At 36.1% G+C, this 22,763-nt stretch overlaps 3 protein-coding genes and 1 non-coding gene across 4 annotated transcripts in view; 2 read left to right on the top strand and 2 right to left on the bottom strand.

Moving 5' to 3' along the window:
• Positions 1-39: 39 nt before the first annotated feature.
• Positions 40-3,772, top strand: CBG22658 (the record flags this gene model as incomplete). Its single annotated transcript, XM_002632760.1, has 6 exons — positions 40-1,275; positions 1,381-1,440; positions 1,940-2,055; positions 2,235-2,568; positions 2,739-2,798; positions 3,482-3,772. 6 exons carry the CDS (start codon positions 40-42, stop codon positions 3,770-3,772), a joined length of 2,097 nt encoding a protein of 698 aa, XP_002632806.1.
• An 8,219-nt stretch (positions 3,773-11,991) lies between these two features.
• On the bottom strand, positions 11,992-12,065 carry CBG28306. The gene has a single exon. It is a non-coding gene (tRNA).
• Positions 12,066-12,432: 367 nt separating this feature from the next.
• Cbr-twk-9 lies at positions 12,433-21,637 on the top strand (the record flags this gene model as incomplete). The annotated part of the gene is given in 13 exon segments (XM_045244974.1): positions 12,433-12,437; positions 14,182-14,257; positions 14,271-14,361; positions 15,030-15,090; positions 15,599-15,728; positions 16,379-16,640; positions 16,969-17,165; positions 17,209-17,384; positions 17,592-17,756; positions 18,385-18,543; positions 20,519-20,654; positions 21,091-21,267; positions 21,533-21,637. The coding sequence occupies 13 exon segments, from the start codon at positions 12,433-12,435 to the stop codon at positions 21,635-21,637; spliced, it is 1,740 nt and encodes a 579-aa protein (XP_045097628.1).
• A 584-nt stretch (positions 21,638-22,221) lies between these two features.
• CBG22662 overlaps positions 22,222-22,763 on the bottom strand; it is a gene marked incomplete at both ends in the record, with an annotated part of 3,039 nt that continues 2,497 nt past the window's right edge. The window contains one exon of the mRNA XM_045244975.1: positions 22,222-22,763. This exon is cut by the window's right edge and continues 634 nt beyond it. Coding sequence (XP_045097629.1) covers positions 22,222-22,763 — 542 coding nt within the window.

Genomic DNA, 22,763 nt, shown 5'->3' on the forward strand with positions numbered 1-22,763 from the left:
CATGAGAGTGTTCGACGAGTATTAGATGGAGAGGAAGGAATGCAACATCAATATTATCAAGTGATGGTATGTATGAATGATATCCACATGGAAGGGATAAGACACGCGGAGCGGGCACCGGACATGCAGAGGTTTGAAATTGTGGATGGTCTGATTGCCCATATTAGAAATGAACTAGGAAATCGAGAAGAGGAAAACGACTTGGCGGCAGAGGAAAGAAGAAGACGTCGTATGGATCGGTATATTCAAGAATTGAATGCAGTTCAGCATCATATTCATCAACAGCGCCAAGAAGAGCAAGCAGAAGCAGAACAGGAAGTAGAAAGGAACAATCGAAGAGATCGGGCACAAATTCAAGTGATGCTAGCCCACGAAAGAATCTTTAATGAATCATACGAGGAAGAAATGAGGTTTTTTATAAAGCATCTGGAGCCAGTACGAACTTCTTTGAGACGTCGACCACAAGCCAGGCAAGTTGTATTGGAAGAGAATCTGGATTTTGCTAAACTCAGAATTCGATGTGCTGGAGCATATGCGAGATTTTGTGGGGAAAAACTCGTCGGTCGTCATGCTCAAATTCACGAGCCGTTCGGTCAGTATTATGAAGAGATGACGAGGACGATAACACAGAAGGAGCATTGCGTGTTGCAAATGAGTGCGGATCAGACGGATGAGGAGTTATTGGTTCTGGTGGAGCGTCAAATTAATGCCACTAAAAACGAGTTGAATGCTCGAAGACGTGAGAGAAACCTGCCAGCGGATGAGCAGAGAAGACGCCGGATTGAAAGATATAGACTTGGTTGGAATCGAGAGGAAAATTGGGTCCTGGTGGTTGACGATGAAGAGCCAGTTCAGCAGGAAGATCACCAGGAAGATCAGCAGGAAGAAGCCGTCGAGGAGCAAGAACCACCCCCGAATCGACGGCGACCGCATCCAGACATCGATGAAATGGAACAACATTTCTTCCAAAATCTTCGCCATTTCGAAAGAAGAATAGAGAGAACATTTCCTGTTGTTGAAGCCCCAGATGCAGATTATCTTCTGGACCAAGCTTTGCAAGAACAGCGACATGAGTTGGCACGGATACTAGGGAATGATGTTGGTGGAATAGCACTTCCAGCTGGTGAGCAAGATGCGGATGCGGTGAGGAATATTTTGATGGAAGATGGTGAGGAAGAGGATGATGATGATGAAGAGGAGGAGGATCAGGCCGATGATGATGATGACGATGAGGTGGCGGAGATGGTCCATTTTCAAGGAACCGCGCGAAGAATTGTGGGTTTTTTGTGGCTGTGGAGTCCAGAACTAGGGAATAGCTGTTCAAAGGCTCAGCATTTCCTACTAAAAATTTTGGTCCAAATCGAATTTTTCAAATTTCAGCCGGAAAGCAACCAACTTTATCTACCGCCGAACAAGACTAATGTATGGATCTACTGGGATGTGAGTTTTTGAAATTTTCAACACGATGTAAGAATCTTTGGAGATAGTCTAAATTTATTGATTAGTGAAGCAGTAGAAAAATTTCAATTGAACTTGTCCAAATCTGGGCTGACATTAAAGGAGAGGTGTGCATAACGGAACAATTTCAAATTTTGGGATCCGAGTATCCGCCCGGGCCCTGGGCAGGTTACGGTTGACCAAATCATCCATTCAATAGGAAATAAGCTCAGGTTCCAGAGCTGCTAGGAATTTTCAAAGATTAGAACACGACGAATACTATGGTTCTATCTGAAATTTTTTGAGCCGGGTTCGGCATAGTCCGTTTTTAGCTTGTTAATGATCGGTTTTGTTCTACTTTTGGCCTACTTTTGGCCCTTTTTTGACCCATTTTGACCGCCAGCCAGACCGTTCTAATAGTAAGCTTCTGGCTGAGCTACCCATTTGCAGCCTAACCGATATGAACAGATTAACAATCACAGTACCCAATTTTCGTTTCCAGGCATACGACGTCATGGAATGGTCCCGTCAGTTCCTTCCCGAAGTCGTCGACTACCTCGTACCCCTAGATATGGACGGTCGAGATCTCTACATTTTTGTCAACGATCCAAACGAATGGTGCTTCGACAAAATGCCACTAGGATATTATTTGAAATTGATGAGCAATTTGAATCGAGTCATTAATGATTATAATAACCATCCTGTTCAAGATTAGTGTATACTTTTTTGCACATTTCATTCTTCTTGCCTGATATTTGTATACTCATAAAGATCTTAATTTTTTTCTGGGTTTTCAGTGTTCTTCGTTTGATTCCATTTGCGTTTTGGATTCCATACCGATCGTTCTCCTTTTTCAATTTTCTCAGAGGCCCTTTTTCTAGAATCATGAACAACGGCGTTCAGCTCGCTCAACAAATCATCCAACGTCAACGGGAACAACAAGGAGAAGCTCCAGCACGTCAAGGAGAAGCTCCAGAACGTCCACCATCGAAAGAAATCCTTCGTTGGCGGCGGCTGAACCACCGAAGGGTACCAACCAAGGAACTGTGGCAGGCGACCATTGGGAATGTGGAGATGTATTTTGAGAAGCGGGGCAGAAACATCACACCAGTCACCTACGACAAGTTTTTGGTGAGTCTCCTTATACTGCTCGGTTCTTATAAGATATATCAAAAATAGTCAACTAACAAAATATTTTTATAGTGTATCAAGCATTTTGTTATTTGAAAATTTTTCATATCTATCACAGGAGCCGAGATAAATTGGCTCGAAGTTATTTGATCCCAATTTCCGATTTTCAGCCTGAATCAGAGTTTATGCTAATTCCACCAACGTTGACCACCAACTTCGCATTATGGACGGTAGGTTTTTAAAAAAGAAAATCATACAAATTCTAAAAGTTTGGTATCGTCACCGTCAATATTCGCAATATAGTAGATTTTCTACACAATAGAACGCCACCTCTATACTTCCACTTTGAGCTCAATTATCTCGGTTTCTATCAGAGATATCAAAAAATCTGTCAATTGATAAAATGTTGATGATATTATGGCAAACACTTTATTAGCTGTCAAAATTTATATAGATGTTATAGAAACCGAGATAATTGAGCTCAAAGTGACAGGATAAATGTGGCGCGTTAAAAACTCGATTTCACTGAAACAAGAAAAATTAGTCAATATTGAAACTTACCTGAAGCATAGATTTTTTTTACTCACTAATGCGGAAAAATCTGCATTTTTCTCTTTTTCAGTGGAAAATGGACCAATTTGAAAAAGTGGTTCAAACTTTTTCGATTTGTCTGAAAACAAAATTGAAGCTTTATTTATGTTCAGACCAAACAATTTTCCACTGAAAAAAAAAATCAAATTTTGATAGATTTTGGTCTGGTATTATAGGGTTTAACACAAAGTTCTTATGGTGGAAAAAGTGTTTGAGCTATGCAGTTGCTACTTTGGGTTATCAGTCCCCAGCTTGTCAATAGGTGCAAGAGATTTCTACAACAAAAAAAAACGTTATCCTTCTCAGATTATCAATTTTTCAGCCAATCGACGTGATGCGGTGGGCAGCATTGTTTCTGCACGACGAACCATTGTACAACGAATTCGCAGTTCATCGTCTCAACGGTCTTGAGGTCTTTCGCTTGGTTCGATGTGAAGGAGGGCCAAGAGAGATCCACTACAGAAAGTTCACAACAGATGGAAATGAAACTGTACGAATAGTGGCGAGGCCATTGCCTGAAGGAGCCGTCCCAATCCATCGAAACACTCTAGAAGCGCTCACTAGAAATCTCAACACGATCTGCAATATTCTACACGGACATCGACCTGGATGATCTCTGAATTTTCGTACTTGCTTATTTTTGCAAATGACATCTTTGACATACCGTATGTTTGACATACCGTAATATTCTTCAAATGAAGCTCTATTTTTGCATAGATACATCAAATTTTTCGTGCAATTATAAGAAACGGGTCCAAGGCGAAAAAACAGAACTTTTTTTAAAACGGCAGGGCAAACACTAATTAAAACGGAAACAACATTTATATAACATAAAGATGGAACAGAAAAAATCATTAATGTTTATGTCTGTATTTTCATGTAACGGTGCTTGCAGAAACTCAAGGAGATTACTGTAGCTGGCAGTCCCAAGCGCGCTCCATACTTGTCGAATCCCTAAAGTACGGAACTAATTTATAGAATTTTCGAATATTTTTGATGTCAGATTTTTTTTTCTCGGAGTTTTTTTTTAATGCTAAAATTCCGAGTTTTAGAAACTTTCATGTTTTTTTCCTATGAAATGAATGGTTTTCTTAAATTATGATGTTTGTCACTTTCCCAGAATTAAGCCATTTTTGAAACTGTGAAAAGTTTCAGAATGCCAGACTTTCAGAATTTCCGGTTTTCATAATTTTTCCCTGGTTTTCATAATTTGTAAAGAATTTTTTTTTCAGAATTCTTTTTTCAAAGCTTTCAGAAATCCGAATTTTCTGAATTTTCAGACTTTTCAGAATTTTTTAAAGCTTTTTCATCTGTCTCATCAAGTTTCTATATATTACTTCAATTACTTAGGCCATTTCCAAAACTGAAAGTTTTGAAAATTTCAGGATTTCAGAACTTCAAAATTTTCAAAATTTTCAGAATTAAACAATTTTCAGAATGTCAGCATTTCTGAAACTATTATACTTCTGAAAAGTTTTGTCCCTGAAGCTATAATAATTCTGAAATTGTGTTGTGTGACACTGAATTAAGCCATTTCTGAAACTGTTAATTTTTCAGAGTTTCAGAATTTTAGAATTTTAGAATTTTAGGATCTGAGAATCACAGAGTTTCAGAAACTCAGAGCTTCTGAACTTCTGAGTTTTCAGATTTTTCAAAAATTTCTGAATTTCAGAATTTTAGGAGGTCCTGAATTTTGAAAATTTTGAAATTTCAGGATATTCAGAATTTTCAGTCTTTTATAATCACACTATCAGACTTTCTAATGTAATTAGGATGTTTGACACTTTCACAGAATTAACACAGGTGATTCGCGAACAATCCGTTACGGATTCTCCGCCATTCGCGCGCGGATGAAATAGGAATCGTATACGGACCGTACGCGAATCCGTAACGGATCCGTTTCCGACTCATTCTTTGAAAACCCCCGCCGCTCCTTGTTTCAGTTTCTCTTAATTTTTGCTGAGTTTTCATGATAGTTGTAGACTTAGTATTCGGAACTTTATTAAGAAAACATATAAGAAACAACAATCAAACGTACAAGAAAGTTCGAGAAACTATGAAAATCCTTTTTTTTTGTTGAACGACCAACCGGAACCAGAGCAATCTGAAAAAAAAAATTGGGAAATTTTCCGAAAATGCAGCATACTGTTTACCTATTAGTTATATTTTTTGTTTTCCGGGTTTTGAAAATTGTCTCATTTCCAACGTTTTAGTCGGTAGATGTTTAGTAGATGTCCATCGCTGAAAATTTGAAAAGTCACTATTTCGAAAACTAATGTGGTTTGCACTTACCTTAAGCTAGCAACTTGCTTTCTGCAAAAGTGAGCATCAAAACAATATTTTTTGTTCCTTTCGCTCACGGAGAGGTTAAGTGATACCTATAACAAACCCTATGTTTCGAAGAATTACCTTTGTACAAACCTTTTTTCATCGTAGAATCGCCTTTCGAAAATTTTGATAGACAGAAATCGGCACAATTGCCGAGAAAAGTTGGAAAAAACGGAAAAATTAGATTAAAAATACAAAAAAAGATGCAAAAATATGATGGAAGAGTTAAGAGAAAGCTAGTCCCTCACAACTCGGCCATCCGGAACGGATCCGTTCGCGAATGGGCATTGGAGCTATCTCTCGACCTCCAGCTGCATCCGTATCCGGTCCGTTCGCGAACTCCGTATCCTGTCCGATTGCGAATGTTGAAAAAACGGATCCGTTCGCGAACTCATATTCGCGAAACTGCCCGTAACGGACCCGTTACGGATAGAAAACCTAGTGGACACCGAAACGGATCCGTTCGCATTTTACCTGTGAAGCCATTTCTGAAGCTGTGAAAATTTTCAGATTTCCAGAATTTCAGAATCCTAGAAATTGAGCATTTCAGATATTCAGACTTTTCAGATATTTTCGATATTTCAGAGTTTTTTCGTGTTTCATCAAGTTGCCACATACTTTATTTTAATTTTTAAAATCAATATTTTCTTCACGAGCTAGTTGAAACCAAAATCCCTCGAATTCTATATCCACTTCCTATTTTTCATCGTTTCATCTCCCATTTTCCTGTCATCAAAATCCCATCCATTATATTTTCATATGCTCCTCTTTCATTTTTGAATCTCCCATTTTCTTTTTCTTTTCCCAAATTGCATCCATTATTCTTTTCGTGTTCCCCGAGATTCTCCATTATAAACAAAGTGTGGTGCCTTCAACCCTTCAAAGCGGCAAAAAAATGTTCTAGTATAAACAAAAATGTTTATTTCCAATCCTTTTTTCTTCTCCATATGTTTTTAAAAAGAAAAAATAAATCACTTTTTGATTGGCAATCCGGATAGAAACCTTCGTCTCTTCTTCTCTCTATAATTGGAGGGAGTGGACATGTATACTTGTCCGTTTCTCAATTTGTTCAGTTCCTTGAAGGGTTTTCTTGGAGCGGTAGTATGCATTTTTGCGTAGCGGTGTACAGTAATCCAGTTAATGCTCTAAAAGAACACCACCTGAAAAGTTTGAAAATGTTTTTTGTGTTTCAAAAACATAACAAATAACATAAGTTTGACTGTTCCCACCAATAATTTTTTAAAACATGTTTTTAATCGCTAATGCTTAATATCAGAGATCTTAAAAACATTATCAACTAATAAAATTTTGGTAATTTTATGGCAAATATTTTATCAGTTAACAAGTTTTTGATTACTTCCACAGCCAAATTTTCCACTTTCTATTTTTTCACACTTTCCCCGGAATCAAGATAATTGAGCTCAAAATGAAAGCATATGGTTTTTTGTCTTAAAGTGTTCACGACTTTGTTATGTATCCAACGTTATAATTACAGTATTTTCATTTACAGCCAATTTCGACGCTAACCTCTAATAGAACGGCACCGCTATACTTGCCCTTTGAGCTTATATATCTCGCTCCCTGTAAAAGGTATCAAAAATTGGTTAACTAATAAAATGTTGATAATCTTAAAGTTAACATTTCATCAGTTGACAACGTTTTGATATCTTTTACAGGAATTGAGATAATTGAGCTCGTAGTTCAATTGGGTTCTTTTATTAGAGTGTTACTTGCACTTTTTTGTGTTTCAAGGACTTCATAAATTTAGCCAAATTTGAATTTTTCAATGTTCCGATATTAATGTTTTTAACTTTTGTGTATCCAACTTTGTCATTTACAGCCAGTTGTATTGTCATTTACAGCCAGTTGTTCTGCGAAAAAACTGATACATGCCTTTAATAAAACACCACCCCTGGACTTTTAGCTCAATAATCTCGTTTCCTATAACATACATATATCAAAAATTTGTCAACTAATAAAATTTGGTAGTGTTGACAAAATTTTAATATCTTCTATGGGATGCGAAATAATTGATTTTTATACATTTTTTATAGTAAGCTTAACGTTTCTTTCGTACAGTATTCTCATTCACAGCCAGTTTTCACGCTTAAAAACTGATATATACCTTTAATAAAACGCCACCCCTTTGAGCTCAATTATCTCGTTTCCTAAATTATCTCGTTTTTTCTTCGTTTCCTTCTTTTCAATTATCTCGTTTTGTCAACTGACCAGCCTGTTTGCCGCGCCTTCGGCGCAAATTGGCTTTTTTTCGTCGCTTCGCGACTCACTCTTTTTTTAATGTCACGTAAATTTATATTTTATTTCAATTTTTTCAACATGTTCGGGCAGATCGAGAAAGAGACGCAACTTCATTTATTTATACCAGCCTGTTTACCGCGCCTCCGGCGCTTCAAACAGCTGGCTCGTGCGCCTTCGGCGCAAATTAACCTTTTTTTGATCGTCGCTTCGCTCCTCTGCCTTACTCAAAGGGTCACGTCAATTTATATTTTATTGCAAGTTTTTCTACGTGTGCGGACAAACTGACAAAGAAACAAAGAGACGCAACTTCATTTATTTATTATAAGAATGATAAGAATGATGAAATTTGGAAATGTTATGAAAAACATTTTATAATAATTTGACAAATTTTTGATATATTTCACAAGAATTGATATAATAGAATCTGTCAACTGATAAAATATCTGTAATAATATATCAAGCTTTTTATCAGTTGACGAGTTTTCCATATATCTAACAGGAATCGAGATAGAGTGAATCGAAGTTAATGGACTTTCCGGTTTGGCAAGCGCATAGCGTAACTTCGTAGCTGTGCAAGATTTCAAAGCGTTTACGGTTTTTTTTTCTGAAAATTAGTGGATGAAATCAATGAAAAAAAATCTTGATAATTTTGAATAAACTCGATGAAACAGCAACTTTCTTTAATTGGATACGTTCCAGAATTTCAAAACTACAGTAATCTTTCAAATAAGAAACGTTTAATTTATTTTGAAAATAAGAGATTTTCAAATTTTTGAATGTTTCCAACCTTAAAAATAATATTTCGGTTTCATAATGATGTTGTTCTTCAATTTGTTTTACACTCTTGTTGATAGTATTTATTTCGATTCTTACGGGTACCTGTGACACATAGCCAAAAATCCCAGAACGAAAACTACCGTAACCCAAAAATATTTTCATTTTTCGCGTTTTTACCGATTTTCGACTATTTTCAGGTCATTTTTTTCCCAAACATTGAAAAATATGCGGAAAGATGTGACGAAAAACAAGAAAAAACCGAAAATAAGAAATATTTTAAGGTTATGTTTTCATGGATGTAGTTTACGTGAATAGCTTCAATTCTACCATCGAATTCCCTTTAAATATATACACTTTTACAGTAAACATGTAACAGTATCAATTTCAACATTATGATTTAGCTATTTTCTCACCTAACTTCTAACTTTTTCATTTTTCTTCAACAACCTAAAACAATTGAATTCAAAAAAAGCAAGGGCTGTCCCTCAACCACCCTCTCAATTATTCATTTTTTTTTCGGACACTTCCACTTTATTCACATTTCCTTTTAACCCACTTTTTGAGCGGAATCGAGAACTAGTACTTTTGCTTGCCTTATTTTCATTTCTAGAGTCCAAAGATTTCTAGCTTTTCGTTTATTTCTAGATTCTTCAATCCCAGTTTTGAATATATTTCTCACCTTATGGATTTATAGAAACTGGAAAAATATATTCCCAATGACAATTTGAGTAAAAAAGATTATTAAACTTGTGGGTTTAATCTGAAAATTTCAGAGATTATAAATCAAGTCAAGAACTCCATTTTTGTAGTTCACAACTTTTTCGTAATATAATTTTCATGATAAAAACGCGCAATGCATTAGTGAATTTAATAGTAGTTTTGCTGAAATCACATGAAAAATTTGAAACAGAAAAATCCAAAAATTTTCTTCCAATATGTCGAGAGGTTAATCATATTCTCTAATTTTCAACCCTAAACCAAAAGTTCACAGTTTCATGAAGGTTAAAAAGTTGAACACCAGTTTTGACGTTTTTCCTTCTATCTTCTTACAAAATTATTTGAAAGATTCGGTTATTATTCCTGATACAAAAAGTTATTTTTGAAAACCCCAAAATTTCCAGTACTGACCGAAAAGAAAGTCACAATTCGAAAATATTATGTGTTTACCGTTTTTTTTATTTATTTTGTGTATAACTATGACTGGACAACTAACACCGAAACTGACTTCTAACTTTTTGATCTTCACGAAACAGTAAACCGTGGTTTAGAGTTCAAAATTAATGCAACCCAATTTTGAGAAAGTTCTCCAGACATCTAGAAAAGAAAATTCAATGTTTAGATTTCATCATTGTCTTAATTTTTTCTTTTTCAGATTGTACATTTGATTTAAGCAAAACTAATTGATTCAATTACAAATATTTGTCTTTATTTCTTACGTTAAACTTCTCTGAAATTTGGTGTTTTAAGTCTGTGTCCTTTTTCACCATTCGATATGTGTTCCAATCTAATCGAACTGATATAGCTGATTCGGATGGTTTAATTTTTCATTTCCACAGTTTTCGAGGAAACGAGAGCTAGTATTTTTTTTCCTTATTATTATTTCCAGAGTTCAAACAACTTTTATTTGGTGGTTCAATACCAGTTTGGATATAGCTCTTAGTTTATGAATGTGTAGAAACTGAAAAAATACATAAGAACCAACGACAATTTGAGTTGAAAATCGTTCATTTCGAATCTCTGAAAACATACTTACAACTTGTCGGTTTGTTCTAAAAGTTTTAGAGATCATGCATCAAATGTAGAACTCAATTTTTGTAGTTCATCATTTTTTTGTGGGATTCCTGGTTGAAAAGATGGGACATGTTGAAGACGGGGCACAAAGAAAATTAAGACACATTCTCTGAGAGAATTGCGATCGAGTCAACAGGCGATGGCAATGGAAAAAATCTAAATGGTCCTAGGAGTCTGATATTTTAGGTGGCGGGTATAGGGGATACTCTAAGGCTTTTGACTATAATACCCATAGGCCACGCCCCCTCCTGGCCGCAATATAATACCGTAACCCCGAATAATTATTTTTGTTCAAAATAATGATATCAACTCATATGTTTCAGATTTGAGTTCCTGGTACTATTTTGACCATTTTTTTTGTTGGGACCGAATTTCTACAGTAACCCTGAAATAGAGAAAATTTCACTTTTTTGAATTTTTTTTTCACTCTTTTTAGGATTTCTCCAAAATCTGTTTGTGTTTACTGAACCAAACCCCAATAACTCGACACTTTGGACCTACTTACACTATAATACCATAGTGTCATAAAAAATGAGGGCGCCCTTAAAAGGGTTATTTTCGAAACCAACTTTGGTCAAAAAATGAAAATGAAGATAATGATTTGATCTAACTTGAAATAGATTAATCTTGCTATTTTGAACATTTTCCGTGTTGAGACTAAAATTCTAACTCGTTTCCTTTCAGCTGAAAATTTTGACTAATTATTAATGTTTCCACGAAGACTGATTTTCAGTGATTTTTTTGAACTGGATGAAAAATCAAAATTTTGAAATAAAAGAATTATACAAAAATGTATAAAAAATGACGTTAACACTCGGGTTCAAGCCAACGGGCCAAAAAACGCGCCCCAAATAACTTTTAGGCCAGAAGAAATTTAATATTTTCCAAGTTGGCGTGGCTATGACCTAATTAGTTTTAATCAACGAGTTGCAACGCGTGATTTTTTTGTCCAACGTTTAAAAGTTTGATCCTCAACCACATAATTCAGCAGCGAATTTTTTTCTAAAATCTCACGTTTACTGGGGCGCGATTTATGACCCCTTGGCTTGAACCCAAGTGCGTTAACTGAAAATTTCAAAAAATGATGAAAAATGTTTAAAGCACAAAATTTTAGTGGAAACAACCACAAAACTTGAAAAAAGCTGAAAATCTTAACTTGGGTATAATTTTTTATTTTGCCCCCCCCCCCCCCTTTTGAATTGGGCCCCCTTTTCTCATGGGCCTCCCCTTTTCTCATGCGCCCCCCCCCTTTCTATAATTCGATTTTAGGATATTATACTTTTCTTCCTATTTTCTTGTTGCACATAGTACATGTGATTTAACTAAAATTGATCGATTCATTTGGAGGAAAAGTGTTAGAAGTTTTTATTTTTATGTCAAATTTTTCTGAAAATAGTTTTTTGAAAGTTCATGTCCTTTTATAGCAAATTCAGATAGCCGAGATAAGTAATCAAATTTTCATTTTCTTTTCAATCCGTTTTTTCATTCTGAACGTTTGACTCGTTTCGATTTCAGAATTCCAGAATCGAATGTGTCTTGTCACTTAATGTTAAATATCTATTTCAATTTATAGTAGCGAGTGATCAACGCTCACTATCCATTCACTCTCACATATCTCGAAGTCTAAACAGTAACTTCTTTTTGAAACTAAACTTGGCATATTTTTTTTTTAAAATTTGCCGCCAGCAGGGGTCGAACCTGCGACCTTGGGCTTATTAGACCCACGCTCTAACCGACTGAGCTATGGCGGCCGACGGGAGAAGGGGGATGAGAGGGCGTCCATAAAGTACACAAAGGTAGTGTTGACTGGTGTTATAAAGGAAATAAGAGAAAGAAAGAGGGAGTGAAAACGATGTACACTTTTAGCCTTCAAAAAATACTAAATTTCGATTTTCGAACTCCTGTTTAAATTGGAACATTGAACAGAAGTGTTACTGAAGATATGTAGAATTGAAACTGAAAAAAAACGCGTTAAAAAAATTATGTCTAATTTTGACTAATGTTCTTTCCTAGAATCTTAAAGTTTGACTTTTTTCGCTTTTTTGTTTATGTATAGTGGACACAGTACAAAACAAACATGATTTTTTGCAGATATCCAATCAACCGTCCGAAACAGTGATGAAGTGTAAATTTCCGGAGATTCCGGAGAAATATCAATGGGTGAGTTAGTTTATTTTCAAAATAAATTTTTTTCAGAGGTCCGTTAATTTTTTAATTCCAAATGAATGTAATCTTATTCAAAAAATTCGTCAATAAAAGTCAAAACTGTACACCAATTTAGCACCATCTTGAAACAGAAGTCACCGTAAACACTTCAGGCGACCCAAGCCACCAACTTTGAGTCAATTTATCTCAATTCCTGTAAAAGATATCAAAAAGTGGTCAACTAGCAAAATGATTATCATAATATCAGAAATATTTCATCACTTGATCACTTTTTGAATTCTTTCACAGAAACCAAGAAAAATGGATTCAAATTTGAGTGGCCTTCTATTCGAATGTTAGCGGTAACCAGTCTTATTCCAGTTTCAAAATTGTAACCAATTTAGCATCACCTTGAAACATGAACAATTTTTTTGGAACTCTTCAAATCCCCTCCTCCTATTCTAAAAATGCATTCAACCAAACCCAACTAAATTCACCAAACATCTAGGTCTAGCAGAGTAATTATTTTTCTTCGTCTTCTTTTGAAAAACCTGCTCTCTCTGCCATGTCATTGTGCTCACCGGAAGAGCAAGTTGACAGAAGAGGAATTCTGAAGAAAAAGGGCACACCTCATCTTTTTTTTTTGGTTAACTTTTCATTTTATTCCTAACTTTCGAAGTACTTTTTTGTCTTGCTATGTTTCTTGTTGACAATTTGAAGTCAACTTTGGCAGAGGTTGGTTCATTGCGTTTTAGTTTAACACGTCTAATAACACGATAGGAAGTAAAGCACTTTATATGGAAAACTCGAAACAGAGAACAATATTTGTTAGAAGAGATGCGTTAGAAAAAGGCTTGAGCATTTCTGCGTCATGGTGTACAGTGATTGGTGTTTTCCCCATTTTGGGGCTATAAAACATTTAAAAATTTTTTCTAGAATTTATAAACTTTTCGAAGACTTTTTTTAAGATTTAAAATTTCAAGATTTCCGGAACTTTTGATATTTCTTTGATTTTTCTGCAATTTTCGAATTTTTCAGCTTTTTCGGACTATTTGGATTTTCCCAAAGTTATTTTTTGGATTTCCCTGAAAATCCCACTGTTTCGAATTCATGTTATTTTGGAACTCATACTTTTTCCCTTCCGTTTCAATTTTTCGATTATTTTGTTTTCACAGGGTTCTCTGATAGTTCATCCTTGGAATGTTTAATTTGGAGAAGCTTCAAAATTTAATTTTCTGGACATTGTTAGCTTCCTGTCTGTTTTTGGAACAATTTATATATTTTTGGATTTCTTTTTGAAAATCTCAGAAATTTTAAATTAGTGGTAGAAATTTTTAATTCGAAAATAATCCCTTTTCAAATTTTCCATATTTGGATTTCTTGACACTTTTGGGATCAATTTTTTTGTATCCATCTGAATTTTTGGAATTTTCTGGGAATTTTTTTTGAGTTTTTTAGGCCACCGAACTTCGAATTTCTGGTTTTTAAACACACATTTTTCAAACTTACCCGGTAGCGGCGCGTAAAAATTTTCCTCAAATGAAGTTTCTCAGTTTCAATGAGTTTTTGTAATTGAAAATATTAGTTTCACATTTGATGCATGCGTATCCAATTATATATTTCCATACTTGTAATCCGGGCCTTTGCCGGGCCTTCGCGGGCCCTGCCATGATTTCTTTCAGAATCTATATTTTCGAACCAACTAAATTAGATATGATAGAGCTCCACGAGTACTACAAAACGGTATCGTTTGGAATACTGTATCTTATCTGTGAACAAAGTTACAGATCATAAAGTGGCTTTTCTCGCAGGGCCCGGCAGGCCCGGCCGGGCCTGCTTTTTTTTGCTCCTTTTGCTCTGTAACTCTTTTCATAGACAAGATACAGTATTCCAAATCATATCGTTTTGTAGTACTCGTGGAGCTCTATCATACCTGATTGAGTTGGTTCAAAAAAAATTGATTTTGAAAGAAGTTATAGCAGCGCCCGCGAAGGCCCGGCAAAGGCCCGGATTACAAGTATGTATATTTAAAAAAATGTATTTTTCAGTGAATTTTGACCATTTTCAGGAGCCTACAGCTTGGCTGTCAAGTTTCCCATCGTTTTGAAAACTTTGGAGGCTGTAAAACGGATTCAGATTGAAAACTTTGCATTTACAGAGTTTTTAAATAATTCCTAGTTTTTTAGTTATTCGTCGATTTCTGAAAGACACCCCTTTTTTAGTCGTTTTTGTACGGAAAACATGAAAAAAGAGTTATCTTTCAGATCTAGAAATTTTCAAAAGTTCTGTGAATGCAAAGTTTTCAATATAGGTCTGTTTTACACTCTCCAAAGCTTTCTAAGTGACTGAAAACGAGCTCCAGATTCCAGAAAATTGTCAAAATGACCGACAATCAAGTGGAAAAGACATTTTTGTATCTTTTTGACTGGTGCTGTATATTGTAGCCAATTTATCTTGTTCTCTGCAAGATTTATTAAAATAGTGCTCCACTGATAACATGTTTATCAAAATGTCCCAAATATAGTATGGTAGAGGTTGTTTCGGTATTACTGTACTAAATTATTTTTCAGGCCACAACACTCTTCGTTCATGTCGCTTTGATTGCTGGTGTTGCCATTTACACAGTCTTCGGTGCACTATCCATGCAATGGTTGGAGTCACCGGCTAGAGTGTAAGTTTTATGATTTAACCAGCCCGTTTGCCGCGCCTCGGACGCTTCAAACGTCTGACTGGGGCGCCTGGGGCGCGAGATCGTCGCTTCCCTTCTGGGAAAAAAACTGAATGACAAACAAAGAAGAGGATAGACATCGCTAAATTTATTTATTATAAGAATGTATACGAAAACGATTCGTGAGTTGAAGTCTTACCTGATTTGTGCAGTAAGGGAAACGGTAGAAATTAAGTGATTAAAAGTTGCAAACTAAATGATTAACCAAGGCTATCGGAAACGGGCAAGCGGCCGGACGCGGTCTTATCTGTGGGCAAGTTTTCGTGGACAAAGCCGTATGTTCTTCCGGAAATGATCCCATTTGTTAGAAATTTGCATCACAATAACAAGTAGTTAACCATGAAACCCCATATTTGTCCCATAAACAACTGAAAAGAAACAGAGAACATTTATCAACAAAAAAATTTTTAGACGCGCCATGCTGAAACGAGAACTGTCTGATCTTCCAAGTCGTCCACCACCTCCTCCATCGATCAGTGGATTACCTGATCGGATCACAAGAGTCTATTTGGGAGAAGAGTTGGCAATTTTGGATCCGGGGGTGAGTAGAGGACGAACCTTTTAAAATAAAACATCGAAAACCCCGAAAACTGGTCATTGTGTTTCCTACTCGTCCACCATGCAGTCCCAGCCATCGTCACTGAGCTACGCGGTCAAAGTTCATGGTCGTGGACTAGAAAATTTTCGTCCATTTTGAACAATTTTTAGACTATGAGCTTTGTGAAAACTGGATGCGTAGCAGGACTATGGTACCCATTGTATTTTTAATGACGATTTTTTTACGATTTTTGTTGCTAAATGATGTTGCTGTAATAGCTGAAAAAAATAATGAAAAATATATAACCTTCTAGAAACAGTGAATTGTAACCATTACTGGAATTAGGACTCCAGCCTTACTATCTTCCTCTTTGAGCTCATTCCTATAAGAGATATTAAAAATGTGTTAACTGATAGAATGTTGAGGATCTTATGACAAGTATTTTATCAGTTGACAGCTTTTTGATATCTTTTGTAGAAATTCAGATAATTGATCTCAAAGTGCAAGTACAATTGATAAACGAGGGAAATTATACCGCAAAGAACGAATTGGCAAAAAATGTAATATAGCCTTATGTCAAATATGAAACAGTGAATTCTCTATTACCAAAAAACTTTGAAAAAGTAAAAATTCTGAAACCTCTTTAAATTCAGATCCATGACTGTCTGGAACGAACGATTCTCACATTGTTCCACGAGACAAAATGCGATCCATACAGTTTTGAGCATCTGAATATAGACCATATCGATAGATGTTATGCAGAAGCAAATGTTCCAATTCCTGCAGAATTTGGTAAACAACCAAGAAGAAAAATCAAGAAAAAAGAGGAAGAAAAGCCGATTGATGAGACGCCTCAAGAGAAATGGTCCATCGGAAATTCGGTGATCTTTGCGTTCACTGTGATTACCACTATTGGTGAGGAAATCTTTACTGATAACAATGGAGAAACAGAACGAATTTACGTCAACAAACAATTGAATTTCTATTTTGAGAAACAAAAAAGAAACCTGACACAGAAAATTGATTCGAACTTTTGTCAGTTGATCAATTTTTGATAGCTTTGACTAAAAACGAGATAAGTAGAGATTGCATTGACCCACTTTCATTCACATAAAAAGATTTTAATAGCAATTAGCGTTCAGTGGAACAGTAATAAAATTCTTACTGTTTCTTTATGGTTCTATAGGATTCCAGATTCCTTCTTAATTGCAATGTTGGGTTCTTTGTTCTATGTTCATTTCAGGATACGGCCACGTGGCACCGGAAACCTTCGAAGGCCGTCTGTTTCTGATCTGCTATGGCGTGATTGGTGTCCCATTTACACTTTTAACAATCGCAGATCTCGGAATGTTCCTAACCAAATTTCTCAAGTATCTTTTAACTATGGCGAGACGATTTTCATTTTTTCTGGTGAAATTTTTCAGGCGGTTTAGGAGAAAAGTGAGTTCTGAAATTCTTATAAGTCGAAGTTCTGTAAATTTAGGGAACTCAAAAGACGAGTCCTGTGCAGCCGGATTCAGAGAGGTCAGAAGTTTGGAGTACTGATAAGGAAATGAAGGAGATGAGAACGGCTAGAGAGCCTGGAGAAGAAGAGGAGATCAAAAAGGACGGGGAGGAAGAGGAAGAAGAAGAAGAGGAGGAGAAGAACGATGAGCCAAGGTAAGGTTCTTCTGTCAAGGAGATGTATTGTTGGCTGAACTACGAGACCAATACGTATGGAAAATCGAACAAAAGCCACCTACTAAATCGAGTAAGATGCCTTACTTGAAAGGCGAACTCCTAAAGTATATACAGACTACATCAAAAGCCAACCACTGATCATAAATCTACATACCCCATTTGAAACAGAAATTAACTTTTTTTCAGAAAAACCGAAGAATCCATTGCACTCGGTATCACATTCACTTGTTACCTTGTCGCCGGTGCTAAAATTCTGTCCGTGTACGAACCGGAAATGGACTTTTTCAAAGCACTCTACTTCAATTTTGTTACACTGACAACAATTGGTTTGGGAGATTTTGTGCCGAAAAGGTGAGAGTTTAGTTGTTGAAACCCGTCAAATTCAGCCGCGTTTATCTCAATTTCTGTAAATGATATCAAAAAGTGGTCAACTAATGAAATGTTTATCATAAAATGACAAACATTTTGTTGATTGATAATTTTTTATATCCCTTACAGAAAACGAGAAAAATGGGGTCAAAGTTACCGCCGGTTTCATGGTATCAGTGTCGAACCAGCAGGGGTAGCTCAAAAGTCTAAAGAAATGCCTGAAAGTTTTCTAGAATTCCTTGATTTCCGTATTTTACCAAAAATTTGGAGCTTCAGGCCAGCTATGAACGGATATCTCAATGTTTTCTGTTTCACAACATGCTTAATCATATCATTTCTTAAATGGTGCCAGTACGAACCTAATACCTTTAGGATATCAAATTTGGCATCATTCAAAGTGTCCGGAGGTTTTGAACTTCTCTTTTTAACTTATTAGGCGCTCCTCGTGAGAGGGGGCTGCCTTTTTCCTATGTACCGGCTGTCACCGCTCTAAAAATAAATAAATCTAAATCTAAACTTCAATTCAAAAAGTTACTGATACGATATACATACATACCATTGAACAAATAACTACCAAGAATTATGAACCTATTTTTGAACCTTTTTTCAGTTTCGACTATCTCCTCATCACTTTGATTTACATTGGAATCGGTTTGGCGTTGACCACCATGGCCATCGAAATCGCTGCAGATTTATTGAAGAAACTTCATTATATCGGGCGAAAAATGGAAAATGTCGGACAGGCGGTCGTTTGGTTTGGAGGAAAAAAGTGAGTATTTTTTGTTTTCCAAATTTAAAATGAATAAAGTTTGAAGGTGTTTTTTATGAAGGTGTTTATATTCGAGCTTCGCGATCAGCAAGCTCTGCTGCGAACACTACTTATGGACCTTCTTGTAATAAAACTACTAGGCCATTCAAATATTCACCACCAGTCGGTTTGCGCCCCTTCGGGGCTGAACCTTCTGGCCTCCGGTTACAGTACCCGTTATCTTAAAAAAAAACGTTTCTCCACTTTTATTCAGGGCATAAAAATAGGAAATTATGAAATTCGGTGTAATAGGAATTAGAAATTTTATGATGCCATATTTCCTCTAATGGAAGCTCATGGACTTCTATTTTTCAACTTCTTTCTCAGGGTGAACTTCTATTAGAAGGTCGGCTTCTATTTTTCAACAATTTATTTTCAAAAAAAAAATCAGAAATTTGACAATTCGGAAGCTAAGAATTCTGAAATTCAATGTTTTGAAAAATTCGACATTTCATTCTGCAATTGTAAATTTCAAAATTCTGACGGTTTCTACATATTAGAGGAAATACAGTTATCGAAATTTTCAGAACTTTAGTTGAAAATTTCGCAGTTCAAAAACTTCCATTTTGAAGACCTTGTTAGGGGTTTTTTTTTAAATTTTGAAATTATGAGTCAAATTCTGAAAATAAAACGGCGAATACAAAAGTCGGTTTACACTTTACAGTGGCTGAGCCTCTTTTATTTAAAATCTCGGAACTCTAAATTTTGAAAACTCAGTAAGTCAGGAATACGGAAATCCAGGAATTTATAAACTGAAATTTCGGAAAGTTTTATATTTGAAAGTTCCGAAAAATGCGAATTCGGAAGTTCTTCTCCGATTTTGAACCTCCGGTGAGAATTTCAATATTTCCTGTTTCTCAGTTTTCGAACAGCTGAAATCTTTTATTTTCGAACTCAGAATCTCAAAAATTCATATTTTCTAGGAAGTGTAACGCTAGCAGAGATTTTCGGATTCCGGATTTCGTGATTTTTTTCATTGCGGATTCCGAGAAAAAATTTTAATCCGGATTAAAAAAATATTTGTTAACTTGCAAGAATTCGCTGTCTTTTCTGAACTTCCGCGACTAAAAAGGCAAAAATATAGTTTTTAAAATTTTTCTTCCCATTTGAAGAACTCAAAATTTCGGATTCCGTATTTCGTATTCCAGATTCCGTATTCCGGATTCCGGAAAATGTTATTTTCCCGGATTCAGGATTTCGGTTTCCGAGAAAATTATTTAATTCCGGATTCCGTTTCTCAAAAAAGTCAGTCCGGATACCTCTGAAGGCCAGAGATTCTGATTCAAAACGCCCACAGTTTAAACCCGAAATTTGCTGATAACACAAAAAACTATTCAAATTTCGACTAAACTTTCCTTTGGAATTGAAACTAACGAAACTGGGAAACTCTTTTCTAGGATTTCATTTAAGCCAATTGGAAAACAGTCAGACATTTTCATATTCATTTCTGAACTCATTACAAAAGCCAAAAAAAAAGTTGCAAACTGGCGGAGTCGAACCCGCGTCGCGCGAGCGTTAACCGCTAAACTTTTCCTTCCTACTTGATACTGATCAAATCAGAAAAATGTGGAAACTCGTTCCCGCAATATCACTCGAACCGATTAGAGAGAACATTTTACACGTTCCCCACTCACTTCTAAACTCTTTTCAAAATTTAAAAAAGAAGTTGTTGCCTGCCGGACTCGAACCCGCGTAGCGAGGACAAAAGCGTAGTGCGTTAGCCACTACACCACGGGTCAAATTTCTGATTCAACTGTCTAGGTTTCAGCTCAATTGGTTAACTTTGAATGGGTTAACAGTCACGCGACACATACGGAATTTGGTGAATGTTATTAGTAATGATTGTAAAATAATCCACTAATCCCTTGAAAGTCACTTCAAATTTCAAAACATCTAAATGAAACATTAAAAAACTTCCAAAAACAAAATCCTACAGAATGACAATGAAATCACTTGTCAAACACCTGGGTGATCAATTCAATATTCCGGAGGAAGAACTCGCCAATTTCGATATGTCTGCATTTGTGGATAATGCAATTAAAGTGGAAAAGGGAGAAATCGCTACGTTGAGGGTGAGTTTTTAGAGTAAACATTTCATAAGAAATCTGAAAACTTCTAGAATGTTCTCGAACTTTTTTGTTTTTGAGTCCCCCTTAATATGATGGCCTAGAATTTTCAGTTCTAGGGCGATTTAGGAAAAGTGTTTGAGATTCTGTTTAGAAGGTGCTAACGTACTGATATTTTAAAAAAAACGAAGACATTATAAAAGCAATGTGAAACAGGCAACAAAATCACAAAATTTTGGTTTTTTTTTTGAATTTTTCACCTCGATATTATAACCGGAATGATGCTTATTATATACTAGATAACTATTTACAAAATATAAAAAAATATATAGGAAATTAGAAACTGGAATTTTTTAAAATTCAATAAAAATTGCACACTGACTTCAATTTAATTAATCGCAATTCCTAGGTCAAAAATTTTCCGGAATCAGAGTTTTTCCAGAAGCCCCCAACCCCCGAACCAGTGATATTCCGTGAGCGTGCATTCAGCTACAGTAATCTTCGTAAATCCAGTGAAAGCGCATTGAAATACGTTGACGATCAGCGATTCAGTAAGATGACCGAGCCTACGGTAGTACTTCACGAAACTACTCGGACTATTGACACATTGCACAATTTGGCTGATGCTATTCGACGGGATCCATCGGTAAGTTACCGCAAACGCTCTGATAGAATGCCCCGAAAGTGTCACTTTTGAGCTCATTTATCTCATTTTCTGTGAAAGATATAAAAAAGAAGTCAACTACCACAATGACTACTTTTTGACATCTTCTACAGGAACCGAGATAAATTGGCTCAAATTTGGAAGGTAGGGAGCCCTTCTATTAAAGTGGCTACGGTAATTCAAAAGAAAATAAAATATCTTGTTAATTATCCAAATTTAGATTCCTCGTCTTGACCTGGATGTCCACTACCTGACCGACATGTCAGCACCAACGTCATTCGATGAGCACTATCTTCGAACGTATACAAATGCCCGTAGAAAATAATTTTGAGCATGCCTGATCAATTAATTAATTATAAATATAAACTTTATTGAATAAATATTATAAAGTATCGATGTTGTTAGACAATTCAAGTTAAACAATCGTTGTTTAAGTACGTCGGAAGATTTATACAGAACGAAGTTGTCAAAAAAAAAGATGAACATGAAGCAGAAAAATGTTTAAATCCAAAAAAAAATATCCTCATGTAGTCAGATTGAGCTAGGCGGTCGCAACCTGAACTTGCAGGCAGATGATGCTGACCGTGTAGCACAGTTTAAAATTTTACCCAGAAGATCAACTTCTTTGGATATTTAGTTTCTCTTTTTCAATTTTTCGTACAAAAAATGTTTCATCAACCAAGCATTGTGTGTTTCATTGATTGCTAGTTTTACAAGATGGGTAAAACAGAAAAATTATTAATTTCAGATTAGCTGGAAATATTAAAATCCTCTCGAAAGAATAGCAATATTCCATGATTAATAGCGGGCATAATTCATGAGCTTTTTTTTAATGGAAAGGAGTTATTGGAAGATTTCAATTTTCATTCACAAAAAGCTTTAAAAAGGTAACAGGAGCTTCTTTAAACTTCAAAATAGATTTGCAGATTTTTTCAAAGTCGATTCCACCTCCACCAGCTCAGATTCCACCTCCACCAGCTCAGATTCCACCTCCACCAGCTCAGATTCCACCTCCACCAGCTCAGATTCCACCTCCACCAGCTCAGATTCCACCTCCACCAGCTCAGATTCCACCTCCACCAGCTCAGATTCCACCTCCACCAGCTCAGATTCCACCTCCACCAGCTCAGATTCCACCTCCACCAGCTCAGATTCCACCTCCACCAGCTCAGATTCCACCTCCACCAGCTCAGATTCCACCTCCACCAGCTCAGATTCCACCTCCACCAGCTCAGATTCCACCTCCACCAGCTCAGATTCCACCTCCACCAGCTCAGATTCCACCTCCACCAGCTCAGATTCCACCTCCACCAGCTCAGATTCCACCTCCACCAGCTCAGATTCCACCTCCACCAGCTCAGATTCCACCTCCACCAGCTCAGATTCCACCTCCACCAGCTCAGATTCCACTTCCACCAGCTCAGATTCCACTTCCACCAGCTCAGATTCCA

Source organism: Caenorhabditis briggsae, assembly GCF_000004555.2.
Source record: "Caenorhabditis briggsae complete genome, chrIV, whole genome shotgun sequence".
Lineage (NCBI taxonomy): Eukaryota > Metazoa > Nematoda > Chromadorea > Rhabditida > Rhabditidae > Caenorhabditis > Caenorhabditis briggsae.